Here is a 27,310-nt window from a genome sequence, read left to right on the forward strand (position 1 = left end):
GTGGGAGAAGAAGAGATTAAAGAGAGCTCTTATATACAGTAACTGACAAATATCCCATATTTTCAATGCAAAATGTGTTTTTATTTATACTGCTAATTTCACCATCCAGCAAATGCATATGTATATGCACTATAGGGACTGTGTGTAAGCAGTATTAGTTGATTTTCATTCTTACCAGCTTTAACAGTGACGTTCACAAAGCCCTCCCCATAGGAACTGCCAGCAGTCACACACACTTTGAAGATATAAAGGCCAGGAGAAAGCTTCAGGAAAAATGAAAACAAATAGCACTTTATATTTCACCAACACTGGCCTTGAAATAGTTTACATGGATCAAGGAGTCTTGGTAAATAGGAGTGAAGAAGACAGATTCTAAAATAAAATTAACATCAGATAAAATGTCAGATAAAACATTCAAAATACAAAAATCACTTAAACTTTCAGTAGATAGTGATCACCGCAGACTAAAAATCAAAAGAAGATACTGTAAATAGTTTGAAAGTTGTTTTTTGTGGGATTTTTAAATTAAATTTATGATTTTTTATGAATTATGATATTTTATGTTCAGGTAACTTAACATACATTTAGGTACAGTAGGTATATGTACATAATCTGACAACTGACTGACTAAAGGCACTTTGGAGGGTCAGTGTAATTAAAAATGAGTGGGAAAAGGGAAAGGAACTGTATGGGAAAGGAAATGCAAAACATCCATTGCAAAAGCCAAGAGTATATTACAAGACTAAATTAAAAGTTGATTTCTGCTTCTCTGAATGTGCACCTGACTGTGGTGAAATTGAAAGCAAAGTCTTTATAATAAACAGATGAGCAGGTATTTTAGCTTTTAACACAAATGTGGACCATAAGTGATTTCAACATGTTTTCCCTTCTCCAGATGTTTGCTGTGAATGTTTCAAAAAGAAACACAGAACTGAAGCAGATGAAGGTCATGGTCACAAGACATTGTAGATCAACACCTTCTTTGTTCTGTGAAAAAAGGAAATTGTAAAGCCCACAAAAATCTGATAATTTAAGATTATCTATCTTATCTTAATATAAATTATCATCTTATAATTTAAGAGTATTTAGGTACCTAAAATGTTTACTTTGCTTTTAGTACAGGTTTGGTGAATTTGTCATTTTTCAGAAATATTCTGTTCACTTAGCTGAAATATGCTTTATTTTTTATGAATACAGGCTGCAATTTAAACAAGTAATGATTGCTCTAATATCAATTTTTGTATCCAAATGTGTTTGTCAGTAATTACAAAAGAGATTTCGTACTCGTGACAGCTTGAGAGTTTTGGTGTGCTTGTTTTCCATCTCACCCTCGTAGTCAGCAGGATGACTGATCAAACTCCATTCATAGCTGTAGGAGACTTCTGAGGAACATGAAATTAAAGAAACAGTCAATTTAGTATTTAAATTAAATAATTCCTCGTGTTCTTGTAGTGACTTGCATATCTTCACGAAGAACAGCACAATAACCATGATGCTATGCACTTGTTAAATTGGGCTGCTTCTTTGTGGAACTATTTCAGAATTTCAAAGGTGACTTTCAGATAAAGATCTGCAGTCAACACACGCCAAGCCAAGATACAGATTTTTACAAACAGGGACATTTTCTAACAGAGCATATAGCACATGTTATTCTGTAAATGTTTTTATCCATGACTCTGTAACCACTTTTTAAGGAGTTATAAGGTAGTTTTGTATTTCACCTTAAGGAAAGGTCAAATTTAACAAGGAAGATTATTTCTGGAGACAGCATTCATGAGTTCTTTTATACATTGCAGGGAAACCGAGACTGCATACAGATCGATGACAGGGTTTTACTTGAGTTTTAGAAGAGGTAATTGGTCAAGGTCAAGTTCCTATTTATGTTACTTATTAACTATAACCCTATCTGCACCCTACATGGATTTATAACTCCATTTGATCACAATGAAAAATGAAAGGTCTGTCAAAATCGTATGACCAACTAGCTTTACATTAGTTGTGTAATATAATTCACATAGACAACTATTCTGTGATTGTTCATGAGCCTACAGATACTGTATTATAAATGATAAATATACATGGAAATATATGCATATTAAGTACACCAGAAATGTGATTGCCTTTTGGGAGCAATGCTTAAAATGTAGTAAGCTGCATTTAACAAATTTGAGAGAGAACCTGTCCTAGTATATTTACATAAAATTCAGATCTGTACATTCATTGCTTCAAAGTACACAGTGTCTTTAATAATTATTCTGGCCCTTTGTATGGTGTTCCATTTTGTGATTTAAAAAATGATGCATACACATTTTAAACAATATTTAATTCAAAATCTAAACTCAAATTTAAGACTAACATGTTACAGTAAATGTCAGCAAAGACTGAAATATGTGGACAGCACAAGTATTCAGACCCATGAGCTTAAAATGTAGTAAAAGCATCTTGGACTGCAATTATAGTCACAAGTCTTTACCAACTTTGCACGCTGGCTTGGTGCCATTTTTTTTCTTGGCAGCTTTGTTTCAAGTTACTTGGAGATGGTTTATTTACAGCAGTTGTCAGGACTTTGACTGGGCCACCCAAGGATATTCACTTTCTTATAATAAGCCTCTCCAGTGACTTTCTTTGGAAGTTCTTTGAGTCTTTGCTTGAAATTCACTACTTGACCAAGGAACCACAGAGACAGGTGCTGTTATTCTGAAATCATAAGAACCACTATTATTGCACAAGACAGAGGTCACTAACTGCTTTACTAATTACATATTTTCTAAATTTAGTTTTCACACAGCAAAGAGTTGAATACTTCTACAACCATAACTCTTTCATTTTTCTTTCATCCATCCATTTTCTAAAGAGCTTTACCCAATACAGGGTCACGGGGGAGCTGGTGTCTAACCTGGAAAGCAATGGACGCACTTCAGAGAGGATAATAGTCAATTGCAGGGCACACAAAGACATAAAATGCACATTTACACTGGGGCCAATTTTACTGAAGCTAATTAACATACCAGTATGTCTTTGGACTGTGGGAGTAAACCAGATCACCCAGAGGAAACCCACAGGAATTTGGGGAAAACATACAAACTCCACACAGATAGCACTCCCAGAATTGAACCCAGGGCCCCAGTGCTGCAAGGCATCATTACTAACAACAGTGACACCATGCCACCTCATTTTTCTCCATTTCCTCCATTTCCTAACCACTTCTTCCAATTCCAATAACCTGGAAAGCAACAGGCACAAGGCAGGGTACACCCTGGATGGGACACCAGCTCACTGCAGGGCACAGAGACACAAACATACACATTCACACCAGCCTCAGAAACCAGTTTGTTTTTGGACAATAGATGGAAACTGGAGCACCGAGAGGAAACCCACAAAAAACACAGGAGAGTACATACAAACTCCAGGAATTGAACCCAGGGTCCCTGTATCAGGTATATAATAACATTATTAGCCAGTATTCTTACAATTCTATGATTACCTTCTTACCTGACAAAGTTAAAAAAAAGTTTTAGTTTTTTTTGTAACATCACGCCAAGTTTTACACAATTACTTCTTCCTGTCAGAATTAGGAAATTCAAAAGGATCACCTTATAATTTGAAGCACTAAAAGAGGATATATTTCTCTTCACCAGCTTCTCAAACTTAACCTCAACCTTCTTTGTGTGCACATGTGCAGAGGTTCTACTAGACTAGACTGAATTAAGAAAAACCTTGGATTGCAAAAGGAAAGTATTGTATAGCACCATAATTATGACTGTAAAGTTCTTTTATCTATTTGTAAAACACACTAGTAAAACACTACTGTGTTTTTTAAAAGGTAAAATAATCCATCATCAGATGACTAGGCACAAAAATCCTATAATTGCTCTTAGTTAAAATGTTCTGAAGATTATATACAGTAGCACACATTTGTTCAAGAAGTGTAAGCATGGCATTATGTCACATACCAACTCACTTCAAGGACTGATCTAAACTTGAAGATATTTTTGTGGTGTCCATTCGCATGGGTCAAAAGCACATTAAAGGATGCTTAATCCTAAAATCTCAATAATGAATAATAATTAATAACTCAGATTGTATTCATGGCTGTGGTTAGTCTTGCCTGTTTGTGGTTCTGGAAATACAAAGGCATTCAGCTCCACTGTATTCCTGGGAAGAGTGACTTCCACATTGTCTCCAGCTGACACCACCAGTGCCTTCACTGTGGGAGAAAAATCACAGCATCAGGATTCTTCTTACAGTTAATATCAAAATGTCAGATAATTGGACGAATACATATTTCAGGCTGTACAATAGTGGGAGAGGGGGCACAGACTCACAAAGGGAACCAATTAGACAATACGATCATGAAAAATGAAGATCTGTAACAGGAAGTTCTCAATTACGTTCATGGCATCCTACCATTTTAGACATCTGTATAAAATCATACAAAATACAGCTAGTTCTTCAATAGCTGCAGAGTATTGTCTTTGCACACTATTCCACACAACAGCATCTCTATTAAAAATATTTCCTCATGTTAGTACTACACTCACAGAAACTCATAACTTACCCTGAATGTATTTGTGTTGACTTAAATTCATCTGTATATACTAGGCACATAGTATACATGACACATTAGAAAACCAGGCCCTTACTTTCACTTTAAGCAAACAGTCTACTCTAAATGAATAATTACATAGACAATTTGCCCAAAACATATCCACTGGGAAAACCAAGCCCACAGCTTCCAACATTGGTGCTTAAATCTGAATATATTAATAAACTAAAACAAGAAAACAGCACCATACTACATACTTGGTTCTATGGAACACATATTTGTTGTAGTTTGTATTAAAATTGATAAGATGTTCTTATGTTCTTAAATAAAAGCAATGTATGTGATCAGTCACCAGGCTTACATCAACAGATTCATTATAAAGCCTTAGTTTGAATTCAAAGAGGTCCATAAATAAACTTGGACCTCATGTTCATACTACCAAAATATTGTGAGAGTCTTTTATTTTGTTTTATTTAAATGTGTATTTTCTTTTTAAAGTCATGGTCCAGTTTAGAATCCTGAATTGTAGACCAGCTCAGCCTACCACTGCAAATCTCATTCTAGCACAGGAGGCACAAGAGCATACAAGTCTTCTTCCATTATGGGTGCAGTCAGATATGCTTCATCTGTTGTTTTTCTCACTTTAAACCCAAGAGCAAAGTTATCGCAGACTGGAAAACTGATGACACTGAAGGCTCACAGGCTGACAGCTTGGGACTGGGACTGCCCTCTTTCACTTGCTCCTCCAACTTCACCAGAAATGTCAACTCACTGCCAGCCAGCCCCAACCATCAGTTCACTATTGTGAGAACAGCAGAACAGCAGCAGTCCTAGTCTCTGCCTGCTGCCACTATCTACTTCTTCCCCATGTCTTCTCCAAGGCCTCTCCATTCCCATCTCCTGCAACCTGATGGGTGCTATTCCACTTCATAAAAACAGAATGAAGTGTGAATGAAATGACCACTGCTTATCATTTCAATTATTGGCACAGGTTGTGCAGAAGCCATCATTACATAGGCTAAGCAGTTAGGACTGTAAAGTAGGTGTGGTTATGGCATTCTGTATTGCCTATTCCTTTGCTTAAGTGATACTGGATCAGGTAATCTCTTGAAACATCAACTGTTTTTCAATACAGCTGAGGTCCCCTCTGCAGTACCTGGTGTGAGCGTTGTCGTAGGGCTTGAAGTAGAAGCAGGTGGAGAGTATGGCACGTCTGGCAGTGAGGGCTGTATTTGGATCTGGGAGATGAAATCTGCCGTGCTATTGTGGGATGTGGGAATCATTTCCATACTGGTTAAGGATATGTTGTGCAAAGGAACATCATCCTGGGAAAAAAATAATACACAAGTATTGAAATTGTACCTGTATCAGTATTGCTCTAGCAACAGTGACTCACAACTGTTAAACTGACTCTTGCTTAAGAATCGAGTCATCACATTTTGAAATGGCATTTTTTTTTCTTTAGGCCATCAATCTGACCCGTATTTACTCAGAAGCCCAGAAATGTTTAATCCATTCATTTCTGTCTGCAAAGGGAAAATGCAATGAGACAGTTTTTGAGACTAGGTCTGAGTCAGCACTTACAAAACCACAATAATTATTATTATTATTTCAGTTTTTCTACACCAATGTTATCTCCTAGGCCCCTTCAAGGGCAATTTATACATTGTTTTGTCATTAACAGCCCCAAAGAAAGACCAGAGGTTGAGGTAAACGTGCATTTTGAGGTTTCGTACATTTTGAGGTGGTTTGAGGAGGGGACACAAAGTACCGTAGGGTCTCGACATTCAAAAGGATCTGGTGCAGAGCACTGTTTCAAATAGCCAAATTCACATATAACCAAGTCCACCCCTATATTGTGGCATAACGTACTACAGTATATAGTAGCATGGCTAAAAGACATAAGAAACTCCCCCTTATACTGATAATTAAAGTACTCACACATTAGCTTTAAGTTAATAAAAACAAAAACAACAGTAACCACAAACATATAGCAATCAGCTAAAATAAACAATATAAACCCCTCTCTGCCTTCCCCGCTATTTCCTGTTATTAATACACCTCACTATAATGAAAATAGCAATAAAACAGTCCATAAAATCATCTCTGGCCTGTCATTCCCCACGTTACTGACACAGAACCAGAGGTGCTCATTTCAATACAAAAACAAGACCACGTTGTGATGCAGATCCTGGCTAGTGGGCAGGGGGGAGGGAGAGGCTCACTCACTAGCTAAATTGGTCTCACAATCCTAGTCTGTGGCTCTGCTAATTTGAAAGTTGCACTTAACAACCTTCAGCTCAGTTTCATCCTGCTCTGCTCTTCTTCCATCCAAGATCCCATCAGCCAGACCAAATTGTGAATAAGCAAATTTGCAAATGTTAAATTTGCAGATGTCAAGACCCTACTGTACTTACAAGTATGGCAAGAGTCCCATACAAGGACTGTAATTTCAATAAGCTGGCCACTAGAAGCTGTCCAATCATTTAGGACTAGCATGTAAGTATTTGTCAGCCCTCAAGGACCAGAGTCCTCTTGATTGAACAGATTACTTGCTTTGTTTATCAATAGCTTAAAAGTGTTCCCAATCTTTAAAAAAGATGACCTATAGGTCTTACTGGATTGGGGCTCTTTATCTAATTGGTGTTTAAAATGCTAGCTGGTCTTTTCAGAATACTGTACACTATGTACTGTATATCATTGGTACAAGTGTACATGAGGAACTCTCTTTCATAGACAATGAAAACAGCACTACAGAAATTTGCACTCTTGTGGAATACACTGCAGGCCTTATAGTAGACACAGCTGATTGTAAACTTCTGATATATACAGTCATTATCCATGGGAAAAGGTTCCTCATGGTTCAGTTTGTATGAGAATTAAATTCTATTTCTCCAGAGTCAAAGGTGTTTGACATACATTTGTTTAAACAAGCCTTCCACAGGCCCTCTGAAGTTCATTTAATCCAAGCTGTTGTGTGATTTCCGACAGCACTTACATTTAGACTTCCCGAAAGAGAGACTGGGGAGGCAGGAGCAGGCACAGTGGGCGCATCCCCACGGTCAATCTCGCCCTTCGTGGAGGTGCTGCGCTGAAGTAGGCTGCTCTTTGAGGGGCTTTGTGGAGTGTACAGATCTCCCTGGCTCACACCATACTCCGAGAAGTTGAATCCCTCCTTTCCTGCTACTGACAGCCAATCGAGATACCCAGAGCTCTCCTTCTGTTCAGCTCTGCTGCCCAGAGGGCTGCCACGGATGATAGAGCTCCTGTAGCTCTCGGGATACTCATCCTCAGCTAGGGAAGAATCTTCAAAGCCCTGGTCCCCATCAAATAAAGCCAAGTCTTTGAGGCTCTCAGGACCTTTGAGGTTGGGCTGTGGGCGAACCCTCCCAGAGAAAGGCTGTCCGCGCACCAGGGACTGTAGCACTAGTGTCTGGGGAGGCCTGCGCTGTAGGAAGATCATATAGGAGTCCGTGCCAGGACGCTTTTTGGGCTCACAGTTTTCCTTGTGCTTGCAGTTGACAATGTAGCAGTGCCTCTCAAACAGCCAGGCCAGGTCACAGCCAGGGAAGTCACAGCAGGCCCCTGCACACTGTGTCAGTGACACCACCTCTGGCACACGCAGGATGTTGGTGTTCTTCAAGTTTGGTGAGATGATCGTTTCAGAGAATGTGACTCCCTGCCAGCACGGATCTGCAAATGCTCCTGTAGTGCAGAGAAAGAGCTAGGGTGACATCTAAAGATGAACCTAGAACACCAACAGGACAAGCTGCAAAGGTTCACTCTAGTATCAGGGTCATATACAGATGCAGCCATTCAAAATGCGCGGTAAAAACCCGCGGTACAGTAACCTACCCACAAGCCACCGCAGGGCACCGGAGGGCACCGCGGTAAGTGATTGGCTGGCCAAAATGACCGACAGGGGCACTCGTGGTGCATTGGTTGGTAGTGAAAAGATTTAATCATTTAATGTCTTTACTGTGCACATTTTAATCCGCTTAGTTTTGAATATTTATATGGATTTTACCACTAAAGGGAAATTTTAGTAGCTGAGCATAAAAAGAAGAGGAGCATAACGCATCTGAAGGTCATAAACGATATTAATTTAGGAACATAAGCATTACTGTATGTATGTAAACTGTACTGTGTATGGCTGGTCTTGGTAGTTTAAAGAAAAAATACACACCAGTCTTCCATTTCTCCCTAAACATTTTAAGCATGAAAGTTTTATGAAACGGTACCCAAATATGCGATTGCTGTATAGAATGAATTTTAATTTAAAAAAATTATTTAACACGAACATTAAGCTGTTTACATCTTCCGCCTGAGAACAGTCACCCCTTGCTACCCAATGCAGAAACACAGCCACTAACTAGCAAAGAGAGGACATTAGCTACCCAATATGATAAAGAAATAAATGATTATTTTGTTTATTTCTTTTGCACATTTATTTGAACATTTCCATCGATTGTACAAGCACTTGGAAACTGTCCAATCCCTAGTTCATCAGGCATTTTACCGGTCTGGCGCCGGTCTGTGTCTTCCAGGATATAATGCCAGAGAACTCTTGTTTTTATGTCCACTATAACAGACAATCTCCTTTGCTTTTAACCGAGCATTTAATAATTTCCTAAAATGAAAATGATTTACTTTATTTCCCTCACGGGATCAATAAAAGTATCTATCATCTGTCTAAACTATGGGACAGAATTCTGGGGTCTCCCCATACCAGAGATTATGGTAGGGCTTCAGAATGGTGATTGGCTGACACCATCTGACACCCCTCTGATTGGAGAAAAAAGATGTGCTGGTTTGCTATACATACTGTACCAGGAAGAGGATTTCTTTCTATTCAAAACGTGTATTTTAAAAGTTTAATTAGTAAAAACCTTACAGCGTACACAGATTTCTAAACTGATCAGGATCGTTAACTTTGTCTTATGCATAATAATGTTCACCGCTCTGTCCAGCAAATTAATAATAAACTTTATTTTATATAGCGTTTTAAACGAATAAGTAATTAGATTGCTCATAAACCTAATCACTTGCTTTTTCTTTTTATTTAGGCTCAGATTTCAACTATAGATCGTATTATTAATAACCATAATAACAACCAACCAACAAAAACAACCATATAAACATAATACCAACCAAAAACATAGATAACAACCACAATACAAAATCAAATATATCAAACCATTTTACTCTCGCAAAGTCCTCCAATTATCATAATCCCGCCCCTTATGCAAAACCAACCTTCCTCCCATCCCAGTTTATCCTGTTTATCATAAACAAAATCCACCTCAATTTTCAACATAAAGCATTACACAAAATCAATACCTCAACACTCCATACTCAACAACGATAATTCACAAACAGCCAGAACATGTAACTACACATTCCCAAACAGACCTAATTTCCATAGCCCCGCCCCTTATGCAAAACCAACATCCCTCCCCTGTTCTCTCCCTCCCCTGGTGGTTGTAATTGTTTTTATTTTCAAATAAATTTTAGCAAAGTCATGTATTTTAAAAATCTTAAGATTTTTATATTTATGTCTTTATTTAGTGGTTTCATTAGTGACAAAGGCTAAACTTTCTTGGAAAAATGTCTTTTATGTAAACCATGTTTGCTATTAATTCATTAAGGGCTAAAATATGTTCATTGTCTTCTAATGAAAGAAGGGTTCCTTTCGCCGTAGTCGGGTTGAAATTAGAAGCTTGCCACGCCCGGACTGTTACACCAACGCATTAGCATGTTAAAGCGATTTCATTGAGGAGCCTAGCCTTTAACTAGTAAGTACTGTACTTACTGGGTTTTTGAGGGGGGGGGGAGGTGTCTTTCGCTGGAAATCTCGCCTCCTACTTTGAAAATACCCGTGAAACCGGTTCAATTCGTCACAGCCAGCACTCCTGCAGAGAGGGGGGTTGTACTTGCAGTGTATACAGTACACGCGTTATGCTCTTCGTTAATGTCTAAGCCGGAACATATCATTATATCTCATTTTGTATTTCTTAAAAAAAATCGTTTTCCCAGCCTAACAGTATTGTTTTTAACCTGTAAAGCGCTTTGAGGAGCCACCTTTAAAGGCGCCATATACAATAAAGTTCATTATTATTACTATTGTAAATTTGCTGGACAGAGAGGTGAACATTATTACACAGAAGACAAAGATAGCGATTTACGTTGCATTGTGTATCGTGCTGCTTTAATACAGTTTTAAATAATTAAAAGTCAAAACAGTATCAGCTTTATTTATGGGTTTTAAATAAAGGTGATTTAAACGCGATTTAAATCAATATAAATGTTTATATTGTAACGCATAGGTGACTATTCATTGTTATTAAAATGACTTAAATTCGATCATGTTGTGATATTTAGAAATATACATTTGTTTGGTGCGAGTGAAGTTTTATTTAATCTCTGAGCCATACTGATTCTTCTGGAAGCCAGTTTCCGCCAGGGAGTAAAAAAAAAAAACACACTATGGTATTCTCTCCAATGCAGTGCAGTTAAAAACATACCTCTGATGCTGCTCCTAAATGAATATCGTTTATGACCATCAGAAGCTTTATGCTCCTTTTCTTTTTTCCAGTGGATTGAACAGGGAGAGGCATTTCATGATGTACTTTTCACTGATGAAACAACAGTGGCTCTGGAACAGTTTTCAACCATGTCGTTTTATAAAAAGGGGAGATATGTACACGTTACTGAAGCTAAAAGTTTAGCCTTTGTCACTAATGTAACCACTAAATAAAGACATATAGAAATCCCTACGTTACAGACTGTATATGGCTGGTATTGGTAGTTTAAAGAAAAAATACACACCTGTATTCCACTTTCTCCCTAAACATTTTAAGCATCAGAGTCTTACATGTGGTTATTTCGGAAACGTTTGTACGTGCTCCTTCTGACAATGTTACTGTTTACTGTTACTGACCATATTAAGTTTAAGTGCCTGTGGGCACTTTTCCTGTCCGTGGGGGGTGGACCGTCTTTCATTAGAAGGCTAGTCTGTTCTACTCTGAGAATGTAGAGGGGGTGGAAAGTGCCCGCGGTCATTTAATTAGTATTAAAATTCGCACTGATTCCTTTGCGAAGATACGGACATAGGAATATTCGTGCGTGGTCAAAAAATGGCATAAAAACGACAAAGTGAAGGCTGTGAAAACATTCACAATGTATTTTATACACAAAGCAAATATACCCCCCCCCCCTCAATTCAATTCAAGCTGCTTTATTAGCATGACAGATGGGTACAATCAGTGCTGGGTATTTACTTTGCTTTGAGATGCCACTTTTAAAGGTGATATATAAAATCAAGGCTTTAACTTGCTTTAACTCCGCAAGTCTGAGTTCTTGTGTCTGTCCTATCCGAACCCGAAAGTATTACAATATGTATCTTTATAGCAGGTGGTGTACAGCTTTTTAGTATAGATTACACTTTTCTAAAATGTATTTAAAAAATAAAAACGATTACAATCTAATCTTTCCACGTTTGATCCCAAAATAAATCTAAACGGGGAGAAAGCTATTCTGAAAGTTTATTAAAATACTTAGAAGACAAAGATATCAATTTATGTTGCATTTGTCTGATTGTGAATCAAAAAACACATATATTTAAACCCGCATTTGCGATTTAAATCAAAACGTTATTTAAATCAATATAAATGTTTATATTGTAACGCCTAGGTGACTATTCATTGTTATTAAAATGACTTAAATTCGATCATGTTGTGATATTTAGAAATATAAATTTGTTTGGTGCGAGTGAGGTTTTATTTAATCTCTGACTCAGTGATGGCCTGGCATGGTGAGGTGCGCTGGCAGCTATGTGGTGTTACGCAGTGGTGACCTGACACGGTGAGGTGCCCTGGCAGCTGTATGATGCAGTGGTGGCCTGGCACGGTGAGGTGCGCTTGCAGCTATGTGACGCAGTGGTGCGCTGGCAGCTGTGTGATGCAGTGGTGGTCGGGTATGTAGAGGTGCACTGGCAGCTGTGTGTTGTGACGCAGTGGTGGCCTGGCACGGTGAGGTGCGCTGGCAGCTGTGTGATGCAGTGGTGGCCTGGCATGGTGAGGTGCGCTGACAGCTGTGTGGTGTGGCGCAGTTGTGGCCTGGCACGGTGAAGTGCGCTGGCAGCTGTGTGATGCAGTGGTGGCCTGGCACCGTGAGGTGCGCTGGCAGCTGTGTGGTGTGACGCAGTGGTGGCCTGGCACGGCGAAGTGCGCTGGCAGCTGTGTGGTGTGACGCAGTGGTGGCCTGGCACGGTGAAGTGCGCTGGCAGCTGTGTGGTGTGACGCAGTGGTGGCCTGGTACGGTGAGGTGCGCTGGCAGCTGTGTGGTGTGACGCAGTGGTGGCCTGGCACGGTGAAGTGCGCTGGCAGCTGTGTGGTGTGACGCAGTGGTGGCCTGGTACGGTGAGGTGCGCTGGCAGCTGTGTGGTGTGACGCAGTGGTGGCCTGGCACGGTTACATGCGCTGGCAGCTGTGTGGTGTGACGCAGTGATGGCCTGGCATGGTGAGGTGCCCTGGCAGCTATGTGGTGTTACGCAGTGGTGGCCTGACACGGTGAGGTGCCCTGGCAGCTGTATGATGCAGTGGTGGCCTGGCACGGTGAGGTGCGCTTGCAGCTATGTGACGCAGTGGTGGCCTGGCACGGTGAGGTGCGCTGGCAGCTGTGTGATGCAGTGGTGGTCGGGTATGTAGAGGTGCACTGGCAGCTGTGTGTTGTGACGCAGTGGTGGCCTGGCACGGTGAGGTGCGCTGGCATATAATGAATATATTCATGTGCATCCAACACACAGTTCAACGCTAGCAACTACACAAAATCTAAAATATGAGCTCTACTTGCCACTTACAATACCAACAGTACCAGCTAACTTTAGTAGTGACATTTTCATGGATCTTTTTAACAATAAAATTTACAACATCAGACTTCAGACACAATTAAACAGGCCTCAAAAAAGTCTGGTACAAACATTTTCAGCATGGTGAAACATGGTGAACGTTTCCACCACTGCGTCACACCACACAGCTGCCAGCGCACCTCACCGTGCCAGGCCACCACTGCATCACCCAGCTGCCAGCGCACCTCACCGTGCCAGGCCACCACTGCATCACACAGCTGCCAGCGCACCTCACCGTGCCAGGCCACCACTGCGTCACACCACACAGCTGCCACCGCACTTCACCGTGCCAGGCCACCACTGCGTCACACCACACAGCTGCCAGCGCACTTCACCGTGCCAGGCCACCACTGCGTCACACCACACAGCTGCCAGCACACCTCACGGTGCCAGGCCACCACTGCATCACCCACCTGCCAGCGCACCTCACCGTGCCCGGCCACCACTGCATCACACAGCTGCCAGCGCACTTCACCGTGCCAGGCCACCACTGCGTCACATAGCTGCAAGCGCACCTCACCGTGCCAGGCCACCACTGCATCATACAGCTGCCAGGGCACCTCACCGTGTCAGGCCACCACTGCGTCACACATATTTCAGCGCCATATATTTCATGGATATTATGGAATATAATGGATGGATATCTTAGTTATCTTTCTAGTTCACAGGTTTGCATGCATAATTTAATTTTGAAAGCCACTGAGACATCAGGTACTACTTTTGTATTTATGAAAAAGAAACAAAACAAAAAACATACTAACAACTGTGCCATCCTACTCCTTAGTTAATACATTTTATTATTCATAAACAGTTAACATTGTTAGCAAAATATTTTGAATTATATTTAACCCTATTTTTTCTTTAGTTTTGTATTTAACTTATTATATGATAGTCAGACTTAATGTATATTTGAACAATGAAAATATATTTTTACAAGATTTTACACTAAGCACTTAAAATTAATATGGTTAATAATAGTAAACTGTAACATGCTGTAACAAGATCGGTTAAACTGCGAAGAAAATGCTTTCAGAGAAAATGTTTCAGGTGTGAAGAACATAGATCTCCAATGCAATTTCAACCAAACCTGTTCCCACACACCCTGCCCCCACTACCATTAGAATATACACAAAGCACTCAAATCTTTCGAGCTAATGATCAGGTGACCCGAGAGAGAGCGAGAGAAACACCAAGGGGTGCGGAACCAGGGAACTATTTACATGGAAAACGGGCGATCTCCCCAGACTGTCCGCCCTTTTCACTGTTACCTGGATACCTCTTTATTTAGAACTCACTAACACTGATTTTTAGTTTAGAAGGATTCAAGTAGGGTTTTAGATGAAAGGCAGCGACCTTAATCAAGCCCAAATCATAATTGAACCCATTCAGAGCCTACATTACATTTTAGCGTTTCATTCTGAGCAGAAGACCCTCACACCTGAAGAAGGGGGAGGTGTTTTTCGCTGGAAATCTCGCCTGCTTCTACTTACAACCGGAGTGCTGGCTGTGACGAATTAAACCGGTATTACAGGTTTCAATCACAGACCATGTGACATGGGAGTCAGGAAACTAACACACAGCGCCACCGGATTTGATAACGCTATAAAAACGCTATAAAATAATGTGACTTGGCACAGAACAAGTTTACAGCACAGTACAATAATAAATGCTGACCATGACTTTAGAAGCATAAATTGCCTTACACTCAATTTAAACACAAGCTGTCTTTAGCCCTCTAAGCTGGTTCATACAGAAATGTAGAGATCCAGGCTCAGAACACACAGCTTCATTAGCGAATACATATGCAGGACAACTAGAGAAGACGTTTTACAGAGGATGGATTTTTAGAAACATCCCATCAGTGACATCACTGAAGTCAACTCCTAGGTACTGTAACTGTCGTGTGGATAGTTTCACAAGAATCAGACAAAGGTTTAAGCATCACTTGTTCTAGATAAAACTGCAAAAAAAAAAACAACAACCCATAATGTACTTCTTTGCGGCTCTGTTTGCCCAAATCATATATTCACAACGTGAAATCTAGAAAATAATATTACGTAACCAAAATCCGCAATATGGAAACAGAACCTGTGTAATTGTTGATAGATGATGTACTCGTAACATTTTTTCAAGACGAACTACAACATTTAAAAAATGACTTGTATGTACTTGATATCTCTAATCAATCCACGGGTCCCAGCACAAAACGAAACTAAAACGCATACCGTTTCGCGCTTCTTATTAGTTGCTCAAAAGTAATTTGACCGTATGAAATGCATAATATAAACCTAGAAACATATACGTGAGCAGTACTTAAGCACTGTAGTATCGGTGTTAAGACATACCTCTCAAATACTGTAAATCAAGTTAAAAATATCTCAAGACCGATTCTGGTCATAATGAAACCATGTTTCGTGTATGTTTTCTTTAAAGTACCGAGACCAGCCATATACTGTATGTTTATGTTCCAAAATTAATATCGTTTATGGCCTTCACACGCGTTGCAGTATGCTCCTATTCTTTTTATGCTCAGCTACTAAGATTTCCCTTCAGTGGTAAAATTAGATATGAATATTCAATACTTAAACGGGCACAGTTAAGACATTAAATATACATATACATACTGTTTACAGTACAGTTTGCATACGGTAATATGTTTATGTTCCTAAATCAATCTCTTTTATGAGCATGTGAAAGGCATGGTGAATCACTGTACTTTGCATGATTGGAAACAAATGCGTGATTGCGAAATGCTGTGGTGTTACTTTTACAAAGACGGTCAATGAAAAAAAGAATGTTGACCAGGGCAATACTTTGAGTTTACACTTACAGCTTGTCCAAGGTCATTCATTATTAATACTATTAGTAATATCTTCGTTAAAGACTTTGATGGCCACAGCTCAAACATGAGAGGTTGAGCTTTATTAGCTCCACCTTGTGGAAATTCCGGATACTATTATTTTGCTTGTCGTATTATAGGAGAATTTACGGTAACTCGCGGTATTTACCGGTAGCTTGCGGTAGACTGCGTACAGCGTACCGCAAAATAATGCGGTATCGCCCGCGCATTTTGAATGGCTGCATCTGTAGGTTCATATAGGTTTAAGTAGTTCAAGTAGGTAGCTGCGTCAGCATGCGTAGGCTGCAAAGGAACAGGTAAAGGTTTATTCCATGCTGAAAAGATAGCAACACAATGTTTCACCTATGGAGCCTTCTTCGGGTGTCAGGAATGATATTATAACGACGACATCTGTGAAGGAATAGGAGGTGGTTAGAGAGCATGGTCTTGGAACAGATCGCTGTGAAGAGACTGAATGCTGGTGTAGTGAGAGAAGGGGTCAAGCAGCACAGGGAGGAGGAAAAGGAATGACGAACAGATCTAGAAAATGATTTAGAGGAAAGCATAGTGGGTTACAGCGGAAGTAGCCTGAAATAGTTCAAGTAGGTAGCTGCGTCAGCATGCGTAGTCTGCAAAGGAACAAGCAATAGGTTTATTCCATGCTGAGAAGAAAGGAAACACAATGTTTCGGCTATGGAGCCTTCCTTGGCTCTTCCATAGTATGACAAGTCCTTTGTCATATTTGTCATAAAACAATAATTTTATAATACACACTTCATAACTCATGATTTATATTTAACATCTGGCAAAGTTTATTTATAGGAAAATGTGGAGATGAAGTCAGATAAAAGATTAAATATAAGTGTGCATCTTTGTAATAAAACTATGCAAACAATAATATTCAGTGTAGTAAAAACTTATAATTCTGTTAATTTTGAAGAAAAAATAAAAATAAGAATAAAAGAAGTGCTTGTTGGTAAGTTCTTCTTGAGTTAGACATCACTTATAGAGCTCTACCAAATCAGACATTCAGAAGAAGACATTCTTGCTAATATTGCCCATATTCAAAGCTCTCTGTGAACACTGAAGATCACATGTTCTCAGTTTTTACATCAGTTTTTACAAGGTTAGTCAGAAATGGCTTTGATTTACATCACTGTTCTACCATGTACTTACTAAAAGAAAACATTCAAATATTTAACCTTTTTTACAACACAATAATATATATAAAGAACACTGTTTGCATGTGTAAGAGGGAGCTGGGTGAAGACCAGATGGAGATTCTTGACTTAAGCACTTTCTCCAGAGAACAATGGGGAACGACCTGCCATCAACATATTGATATTTTGATAACAATAACATATTTGGTTATTTTACAGTGACTATGAGCATATTTTGCACATATTTATTTTATATTACTGTACATATTTTATTTTTTCGTCTATTCTGATGTGTGTTTTTGCTTGTCTTGGGCTGGGCTGCTGTAACACCTCAATTTCCCTTCAGGATCAATAAAGTCTTATCTACCTATCTATCCTCGATTACCTGACCAGCTACAGGAAGACAATTGTTATAAGCAGCAAGAGAAGAACAACAGAACAAGGAAGCAAGTGACTGACTGATGAGCCTGAGGATATTCTTTTTTTAATTGACGGAGAATGTGTTTTGATAAAGACACAAAGACATTATTTTTTACCTTCTCACTGCATTTGTGTGCCTGTTTACTGAGTCTTACCATTACAAAGATTGCCACTGCAGCACACAATATCCAGGTGTGCCACACAGGAGAGACAGAATTATCTGTACACAAGCAACTGTTTTTTTAATTTCAGACTTAGAGTCCAGGATTACACTCAGAAACCAGATTCTCTAGAAGTCAACTCAATACTGTAGGTAGAATCAAACTGTCTGGTAAAAGCCATGATCCAAACCTCTGTCAGAGACAATCACCTGAACTATTGAGGATGCGACCACAACAGGCTCATAATACACTAAGACCAGTTTACAACGTTGACTTCAATAGAAAATAACAGCAAAAACAGGCAGAGGTGCACCCAACTAGAGAGAATATTGTGGCAAATCACTACAAATGTGCACAGGTGTATCAAGGGGGCTGCTGCATGTACAAACCCAAAACACAAGAGTGCACAAGATTTATAGAAAGCCGACAAAAGGAAAAAGTGGATGAACAATAAAGACTTGTTATCATCAAAGTATTTACACAGCAACACTTTCTCAAAGTCAATTGGTCTAGGGGTATGATTCTCGCTTTGGGTATGAAAGGTCCCGGATTCAAATCCCCGATGAGCTGTGATTGCAGTCAGGGTGGTGCGGTGACGCTGTGGCTAAGGATCTGTGCCTGTGGCTAGAAGGTTGCCAGTTTGTATCCTCCGGCTGGTGGAGGGATCCTACTCTGTTGGGCCCCTGAGCAAGGCCCTTAACCCCAACTGCTTCAGGGGTGCTGTATAAATGGCTGACCCTGCACTCTGATCCCAAGCTTCTCTCCCTGTTTGTGTCTAATGGAGAGTAAGCTGGGGTATGTGAAAAGACAAATTCCTAATACAAGAAAATGTAAATGGCCAATAAAGTGATCTTAAGTCATTCAATGTCTGGAAAAGTAACAGTCCATGTGGCCTTTCAAGTCACAGTGAGTGCCAATACAATCAATCAGTGAACAGAAACAATGAAACTATGAGATCAGAACAATCCATTTATTTTACAATACATTGACTTCTGTTCATGACTCTTGTCTACAAGATCATTTTTCCAGACATTCCAAGCACAAGTGCAAATTCTAGGCCAAAAACTTTGTCAGGCTCTTCCCTGAATGTAAAACATTACTGAACATTTCCTTGCTTTGTAATATCAGAGAACTTTTTAAAACAGTAAGGGTAATAGAAGATACTGTACATTAATCATTGTTTGCAGGCCTGAGGCAAGCTTTTTATAAAGGACTAAGCAGCACACAACCACAGATGGCTGAATTTCTCGAAACAAAAGCACCATTAATTATTCAAACCACTATGACTACAGGCCTCCAAAACAGACTGTGATGTTTGGCTTTAAAGTACAGAATTACATCTGGAAACCTGCTATATATTCAAATATCAAAGTAATTATGATCTGAGACACCAATGAGGGTGAGTACTTGAAACTGATGTTACATCCATCATGGAAAATCTCTGGTTCAAAAAAGGAGTAGGCCTCTTTTGGCTTTATTTGGCCTCTTGCAAATTTATTTCAGACTTTGCAGCTGTATTATCTGCTAAATGTGACTTTCTAATGTTATCTTGGAAGTAATATATAATAATAATCTTTATTCTGGTATTTTAGCTTTCTTTTCAGTCCAAAATACAGCTGATTTGTGCATGCAAACATCATGCAATGTGCATACAGTACTTTTGTAGCAGCTCATCAAATACTGTGAACAGAGCTGAAGTGTCCTGAATGTCATGATTGAAAAAACATGTTCCAGAAAAAAGATCCAGAGTTTCAGACCTTAAATTACTTTGAGATTTTTCCGAGTTTAAGGGATTAGATTTTCTAAATGTTCTATGGGTATAAACAACAAACAATATGATAAAAAAGAACACTCTAGAAATATTTCAGTAGGATCAATGCACCATGTTTGTTACAACAGCACTTTTTTTATTTCTGTTTGTTTTCAGGTCTTTACATACATGCATTATGTTTTCTTATCCACAACAGATCTGCACTTCTACTGATAAAAAGCCTACATTTGGTAGACAATATAACTAAACAAAAAAGATCAAACCTCATTATTCCTCCTTAATGATTGCTTTCTAATTGTTACTAAATTATTCTTTGACATTTTATTACATGATTATCTTGTCAAACCTGCATCTTACTCAGGAGGAAGTTCAATTTATCTGCTGTATAGAAACAAAATTAATTGATATCGGACATATTGCTTGTCTATTTTTCAAGATGATATAGAAAAAGACTGATGTGTACTAACATATCTCTTTACTAAGCTTTCTTTTTGAAACACAACAATGTTAGTTTTTTTGTTAGTGTTTGCTAAGTGTGCCTATTAGTCATTCTGTAAAACAATTTTTTTCTGATTTGAACACTTCAGTTTGTTTCTTATTTTGCTGCTTTTTTTACTTTTACTTATTTTCTCACAATACCACTTAGTTGCAGCAGTTACCATAGTAACAAATTTCTTCAATATTACTTCAAATGAACAATATTAATCCAGAGGAACCAGTCAAAAATTTGTATCAACCTTACAAATACGTTCATTAACTTTTCTCTCATTCACATTCACCTATTTAGATTAAAGCTACTGTATTTCTCTTTGCACTTCTCACTGACTGTACCAATTGTATTGTATGTATTGTATTATTGTATCATTTCATTACACTGTGCTGTGTTGACTGTGTTCAGCTGCTGTTGCACTGTAATTTCCCTCACGGGATCAATAAAGTATCTCTCTATCTTTAGTTTTCCTTTCAAAAGCATACCCAATATGTTTGTATTTATAAGTTACCAACTAGCCTGTACATCATTTCTCATTACTGTTGAGATGTTACTATGACAACAAAATTCAGTTGTAAAATTGTTATGAAGAGGGCATAACTAGGAACGGCGAAATCTGAGAATACTGCATGTTGTTATCACCAGAGCTGTCCAGACTGTAAATCTTAAATTCAAACCAGGTTTGGGGAAAAGAAGAATCAAGAAGTGCAAAAGATTAATCAAAATGTGGGAAGAGGGTCAAATTAAGAATGTGCTATCTGTATGGCTTTGGACTGTGGGAGCAAATCCAAGCAAACACATGGGAATACCACCCTGGGAATAGACCTCAGGACTCCTGTACTGCAAGGCCACAGTGCTAACCACTGTACCATTTTTCTGCCTGTCAGAGAATATAATCACTTGTTTATCAAACAGAAAAGTACATTGCCTTGAACTATACCAGATGGATATCACACCTTTGGGTATAATCACTCATCTAATCAGCTCATACAAGGGATTAAACATGCTTTCTTTTTAGAAACTTAATTTGCACCTTACCATCCAGGGGCTGCAGAAAAAGCCAGAAAAGGCACAAGAGAAAATCCATGCCTTGGTCCACTGCTCTCTACACAGCCACCATGTGTAGCACTGCCTCAGTGTTTTTCTGTTGGGCCTCCTCAGTGCACAGATCCTAAAACAGAGAAGCGGTCTGGTCCGATCAAATTGCAAATGTCAAAAATCCAAATGCTTGGGAATCTTCGGTGTGAACAGTTCTCTAGGTAGTTTAATTCACTAAACATTTGTGAGATAATGGGCAGGTGACTTAACGTGTCCAATAGTCAGTAAGAAAGGGTGTTAAACAGTTAATATAAACAGTTAATATAATGAGACAGAGTGATGATATTGGATATCAGCATGTTTTGGGTGCCTTGTCTACAAAAAAGTGGTGAAGAACAACATACATCCTAAAGTGCCATATTAGCCATACAATATGCAAAATACAAATGACTGATTTAAGCTTTAGTTAAAAATAAAGAACAGGTAGATTGAATAGGCAGATGATTATTATATTATTATATAGACAATAACTACTAAAAAGTGGCAAGCTTCCATGATTTAAAAACAGACTCAATTTATTTGTTAACAATTAGGATTAAAATTAAATTGGAATACAGAGTAGCATTTTAGCTGGAAACCTAACATGTGGACAGATATGGTTATTTGTGATTACGAACGTAGTTCTGTACGATGGAATAGGTATGACATCACAGTGCCTGATGAAATAAAACAGGAAGGTTATCCTTGCCATTTTACATTATAAAATGACCTTATAGTCTGTCATTTACTGAAACCTTTTACAGCCCCCTCAAAAAGAAAAATGACTCTGCAGGAGTGAACCCCAACCCTAAATGAAAAACAATCTCAAGGAAAGATTTCCTTCCCAAACAGTTTCTCCCCCAAATCAAAACATGGTACTCTGTAACAAATCAATCCTGATAATATAACTGCCCTCTGTACTAGAAAACAATGAAAAAAATACTCTGGTACAAATGTCACCTGCAAGACAGTTACAGCCCAGGTGAGCCAGCAAGATGCAAGCTAATTTAACAAATTAGTACTTTAAAAGTGGACGACTGTCTGAAACAAGCATTCTTTGGCCTGAACGTGGCCACTGTTTTGTTCAGGCCTGGGTCATGTCAGTAGTTGACTGTAACTGGGATTTATGAAGCAGTGACACACCACTGACTGAGTACCTCCAAGGATGAGCTCTCCATGCTCTCAGTGACACAGCAACCCCTGCAGCCTCCTAGGTGCTTGTAATGTGCTGTACAGTTGATCACAGATTAGCCTCTCCTGCAGTTGGCACTGAACAAGTATGAATGACAAGGGGTTTGAAGATGGGTGGGTCAGAGGAGTCTGTCTGCACTTCCTTGTTCTATCCTCTGTGTGGTAGCAGTGTTCATAACAGAAAGCCAAGAGATGAAAAACACTCAACTATTCCAAATTCAGTGGGTATAATAAAATAATTGTCTATTCTATTTTTCTAAAGGAAAAATACAAAAGAAGGGGCAGACTGACAACCTGTCTCACTGACCTTTGGAGAAATGCTTCCCTTAGGTTACAGTGACTTTTGTAGCTACTGTATAGGCACACGCCTTCATCCATGGCACCTTGGCACATAGTTCATGAGCACGTTCCCTCATGCAGGTAGAACTACCTGTATAAGAACCGGCAGGTGGAGCTGAAATTCTGTGGGCCGAGACAGAGCAATGGCAAGTTTCAGCTACGCTGGAGAGTGTCTCTTAACTGCTAATAGCCTTTGAGCCCAACAGTGCTTGAGAAACCGATATTTAAGAAAGTGACGGTGCAGGCAGGGACTCATTTTCCTGTCTTAGAACTACAGCACTCTATAGATCAGTACTGGTAAACCACACTCATATTCTAATACATAAGCAAACACAACAATGGTTAGCATGGAAGGATATGAAAAAATCCCTTGTAATCAACCAACGACCTTGGTTTTGAATTCACCCCCTCCCTGCCAGCCTCCACCTGCTCTGTTAGGTCCGACCAAAGGGTGACTAGTAGCACTCTGCACTCTGTCCAAGCATGCTAATCTTAAGGGGTACTTAGGAGCAGACCTAATTATTACATATATAATAAAAACAGATTTGCAACATTCTCCTGTCTGAAGCAGACTCTTTGAGATTGGGTAATAATAATAATAATAATAAACTATATTTATATAGTGTCTTTAAAGCGCTTTACAGAAGGACAACAACAATAAAAAACACACAAGATATGCACAATGAGAATACATAAAGAGAGGAGACAGCAGATGCGGGTACTGAATACAGTAGGAGAAGAGCGGTAAAGAACAGAGCCAAGTAAAGGCTCTTCTAAAGAAGAAGGTATTGAATCTAGATTTGAAGGAGTTTAAAGAAGGTGACTCTCTGATATCTTTAGGGATAGAGTTCCAGAGCTCTGGGGCATAAGAGGAGAAGGTCCTGTCACCCATAGAGTGTAGACGGGCTTGGGGGACACGCAGAAGACCAGAATTAGAAGAGCGAAGGTTGCAAGGTAAGGAGTAGGACAATAGCAGCTCAGACAGGTACTGAGGTGCCAAGCCATGCAGAGTCTTATAGGCGAGCATAAGGATTTTGAAGTTGACATGAAACTTGAGAGGAAGCCAGTGCAATGACTCCAGGATAGGAGTGATATAATCACTTGCACTAGAGCTGGTCAGGATTCTGGATGCCGAATTTTGGACATGCTGGTGTTTGTTCAATGTGGATTTAGGAACCCCAGCGAGGAGAGTGTTACAGTAGTTAATTCGGGAGAAAACAAATGTGTTGATCAGCTTTTCAGCCACAGTTAGCGATATCATAGGACATAGTCTAGCGATATTTCTGAGGTGAAAGAAAGATGTTTTGACAATATGTTTCACATGTGGGTCAAATGTCAAGCTTTAATCAAATATCACAACCAAGTTTTTCAGTTTAGACTGAAGTTCAAGTACAGTGCCATCCACAGATAGGGTTCAGTTTAGATGAAGGAAATTTTGAGTCATCCATGTTGGAGATGCAATTAGAATAGAGATCTATCGTCAAAATAGAAATGAAGTTGAGGCCATGTGATCTCAAAAACTGACCAAGAGGAAACATGTAAATGCTGAAAAGTAATAATAGTAATAATAATTATAATAATTGCTTACACTTATATAGCGCTTTTCTGGACACTCCACTCAAAGCGCTTTACAGGCAATGGGGACTCCCCTCCACCACCACCAATGTGCAGCATCCACCTGGATTATGCGACAGCAGCCATAGTGCGCCAGAACAGTCACCACACATCAGCTATCAGTGGGGAGGAGAGCAGAGTAATGTAACCAATTCATAGAGGGGGATTATTAGGAGGCCATGATTGGTAAAGGCCAATGGGAAATTTGGCCAGGACGCCGGGGTTACACCCCTACTCTTTTCGAGAAACGCCCTGTAGGGGGCCCTGAGCAACACCAGACTTAACGAGTCCATTCGCATTTTGATCTGATGCTGAGCTACACTGAGAACATAGGGAACATTTTAAGAAAGCAAGTCAGAGGCTGTTTTTAATCCAAAGACTCAGGAACTTTAACGTCCTAGAGATGGCATATACAGTAAAAGCCTTGTCGAGAGCATTCTGGCATTTAACATAACAGTTGGGTATGGAAACCTTTAAGCTGAAAAGCAAAACCAAACTGTCCAGGATTGTGAAAATGGCAGGAAAAATAATTGGGAAACAGCAGCCCCAGCTCAGCGATTTATATCATAATGCAGTTCTCAGAATAGCAAGGAACATCACCGCTGATTCCACACACCCACTCCATTCTCAATTCATAATACTCCCATCAGGGTACAGGGTACCAAATTCACATAAAAACATGTACTGTATAAGAAGTCCTTTGTCCCCTCTGCAATAAAACTACTCAATGAAGGTATGTAAAAGTATTCCCCCCCCTCTACCTATTTATTTAATCGATTATTTATGTATTACATATTGTTGTTTGTGATTTCATGTGACCTTATGTGACTCTTAAGTTTTGCTTGTGTGCTTGTACTTCTGTGGCCATAGACAAATTTCCACAGCAGTGGAAAATAAAGTTTTTTTTTAGACCTAAATCCGCCAAGAGAGACAAAGTGACAGTGATCAGTGAGGTAAGACTTGAACCATTTGAGAGCAGTGTCAGAAACTCCAAACACAGTGTCAAGACGAGAGAGTAAGATATCATGGTTAACAGTGTCAAAAGCAGCACTGAGATCAATAAGAATGAGGATAGAAAGAGAACTGGAATCAGAAGCTATTAGAACATGATTAGTGATTTTGACCAGGGCAGCTTCTGTGAGTGAAGTTGTCAGAAACCAGATTGGAGGGGTTATTTGCAATGAGGTGAACTGAACTGTAACATTCTAGAATTTAAAAAGAGAACAGCTAAATTGGAGATAAAGTCTGGCAAGCAGGGAGGAGGAGTGGGAATAGTATGCGTTGTGGAGAGAATGTGATGCCGGATGTTGTCAATCTTGGAGCTAAAGAAATCTAAGAATGTGTTGCAAAGTTGCAATGAGGCAGGTAAGGGAAAAGGATCTAAAGGACCTCAAATTCTTCAGAATCTCTATAACGATCGCATTTATTATGCCAGGGCGAAGCAGCTGGCATCATGGTCCAGCTGACTATCTAATTGGGATTTTATTACTATCAAGATATCAACATGACTGTGGAGAACCTCTGAAAACACCAGCAGCACAGATTAAGTGAACTCAGAATTTTTTTAGCATCTAGTGCAGATAGAGTAAGTGCGTTATTATTTAATATTATATATTATTATTTATTAGTTTTGAGAGCCTCCAACGCTTTTCTTAACCATACATTTTTTGCCCTGTTTTGATCTAATTGATTTAGATGTCGATTTCTGATTTCCCTATGATACACTGTAAGTCCAGGGGTGACAAACCCCACATTCTTATGTATAAAGGAAAAAAAAGCTAAAAGCTAACTGAGAGACTGTCCTCAGTAAATTGAAGCCAAGAAAGGACTGCAGACGGAAAAAGGGGCAGTGACTGAAACAGAGGGAGACACAACCACATGGGATTTAGGGGAAATAAGAGGGATAAGGGAGACAGTGAAAATTCTGTACAGTACTAATACATGGAATGGAAAACATACAACAGATTTTTTTTTAAAAAAGAAGTCAAGGTAGGCAGTTATAAGAAAATAAGAAAGGATTACAGAGTAAAATAATAATAAAAGCAATAAACGACACTAAGAAATATTATGTGGTATTATCACAATATTAGCTAGTTATGTTTGGAGTCACATAATTTTTATCTTTGTCTTCAGTTTTAGTGTGTGTAAAATGTTAAATGGTTGTTAAAGTTAAAATATCAATCCTTTTTTTTCTTCACTTTTACTCAGACATTTTCTCTCTCTTTGAGTCTTAGTGTTTGTATGCAGTCTGTAGATTACGCTCTTGTCTTCAATGCAATTATGGATGTTTCCATTAATCCATTTTATGCCATAGTTTGGTAGACATGAACTTTAATCTATAGTGACATATATGTTTTGAGCCTTTAACAATGTTTTTGAAGTATGTCCATCCTTCATTTATTGATTCTCTGTATTCAGCTGTTCTGTTCCCAGCTCACTACCTGTAAACTCTGTTTCATTCCTTCATAATCTGCTTTTCTAAAGTTATGAACTCTACTTTTTATGTATGTTTCACACATTGAAGTTATACATCAAACATATCATGTGAGCGTCAGAATTTCTTAGTGGCTGAATCACATCTGTTCTTTAAAGAACTGATCCTGGTAGACCATTTCAACCATATCAGTTTCAGCATCTGTTTCCCATCACAACATTCCAATTTATATGCAGAAAAACCAATTTTCCCAGTAATATAACATCACATCACATGCTACTGTACATACTGTACCTTCTTCATCTGATTACATAACACAATATTTGTGCACATGTCTGCAGTAGGTGGTCTGTAGCTACA

General features: G+C 39.1%; 1 protein-coding gene across 1 annotated transcript in view; it reads right to left on the reverse strand.

The window, feature by feature from the left end:
- The window catches only part of kiaa0319 (KIAA0319 ortholog), a 56,442-nt gene extending 35,024 nt beyond the window's left edge, over positions 1-21,418 (reverse strand). Inside the window, exons 1-6 of the mRNA XM_088929145.1 lie at positions 21,334-21,418; positions 7,545-8,251; positions 5,703-5,871; positions 4,109-4,207; positions 1,285-1,382; positions 176-263 (exon numbers count right to left, since the gene is read on the reverse strand). Coding sequence (XP_088785271.1) covers positions 176-263; positions 1,285-1,382; positions 4,109-4,207; positions 5,703-5,871; positions 7,545-8,251; positions 21,334-21,382 — 1,210 coding nt within the window. The 5' untranslated portion in view covers positions 21,383-21,418. The remainder of the gene's footprint in view (positions 1-175; positions 264-1,284; positions 1,383-4,108; positions 4,208-5,702; positions 5,872-7,544; positions 8,252-21,333) is intronic.
- Positions 21,419-27,310: the final 5,892 nt, after the last annotated feature.

Source organism: Atractosteus spatula, chromosome 12 (genome assembly GCF_055471065.1).
Source record: "Atractosteus spatula isolate fAtrSpa1 chromosome 12, fAtrSpa1.hap1, whole genome shotgun sequence".
NCBI classification, from domain to species: domain Eukaryota; kingdom Metazoa; phylum Chordata; class Actinopteri; order Semionotiformes; family Lepisosteidae; genus Atractosteus; species Atractosteus spatula.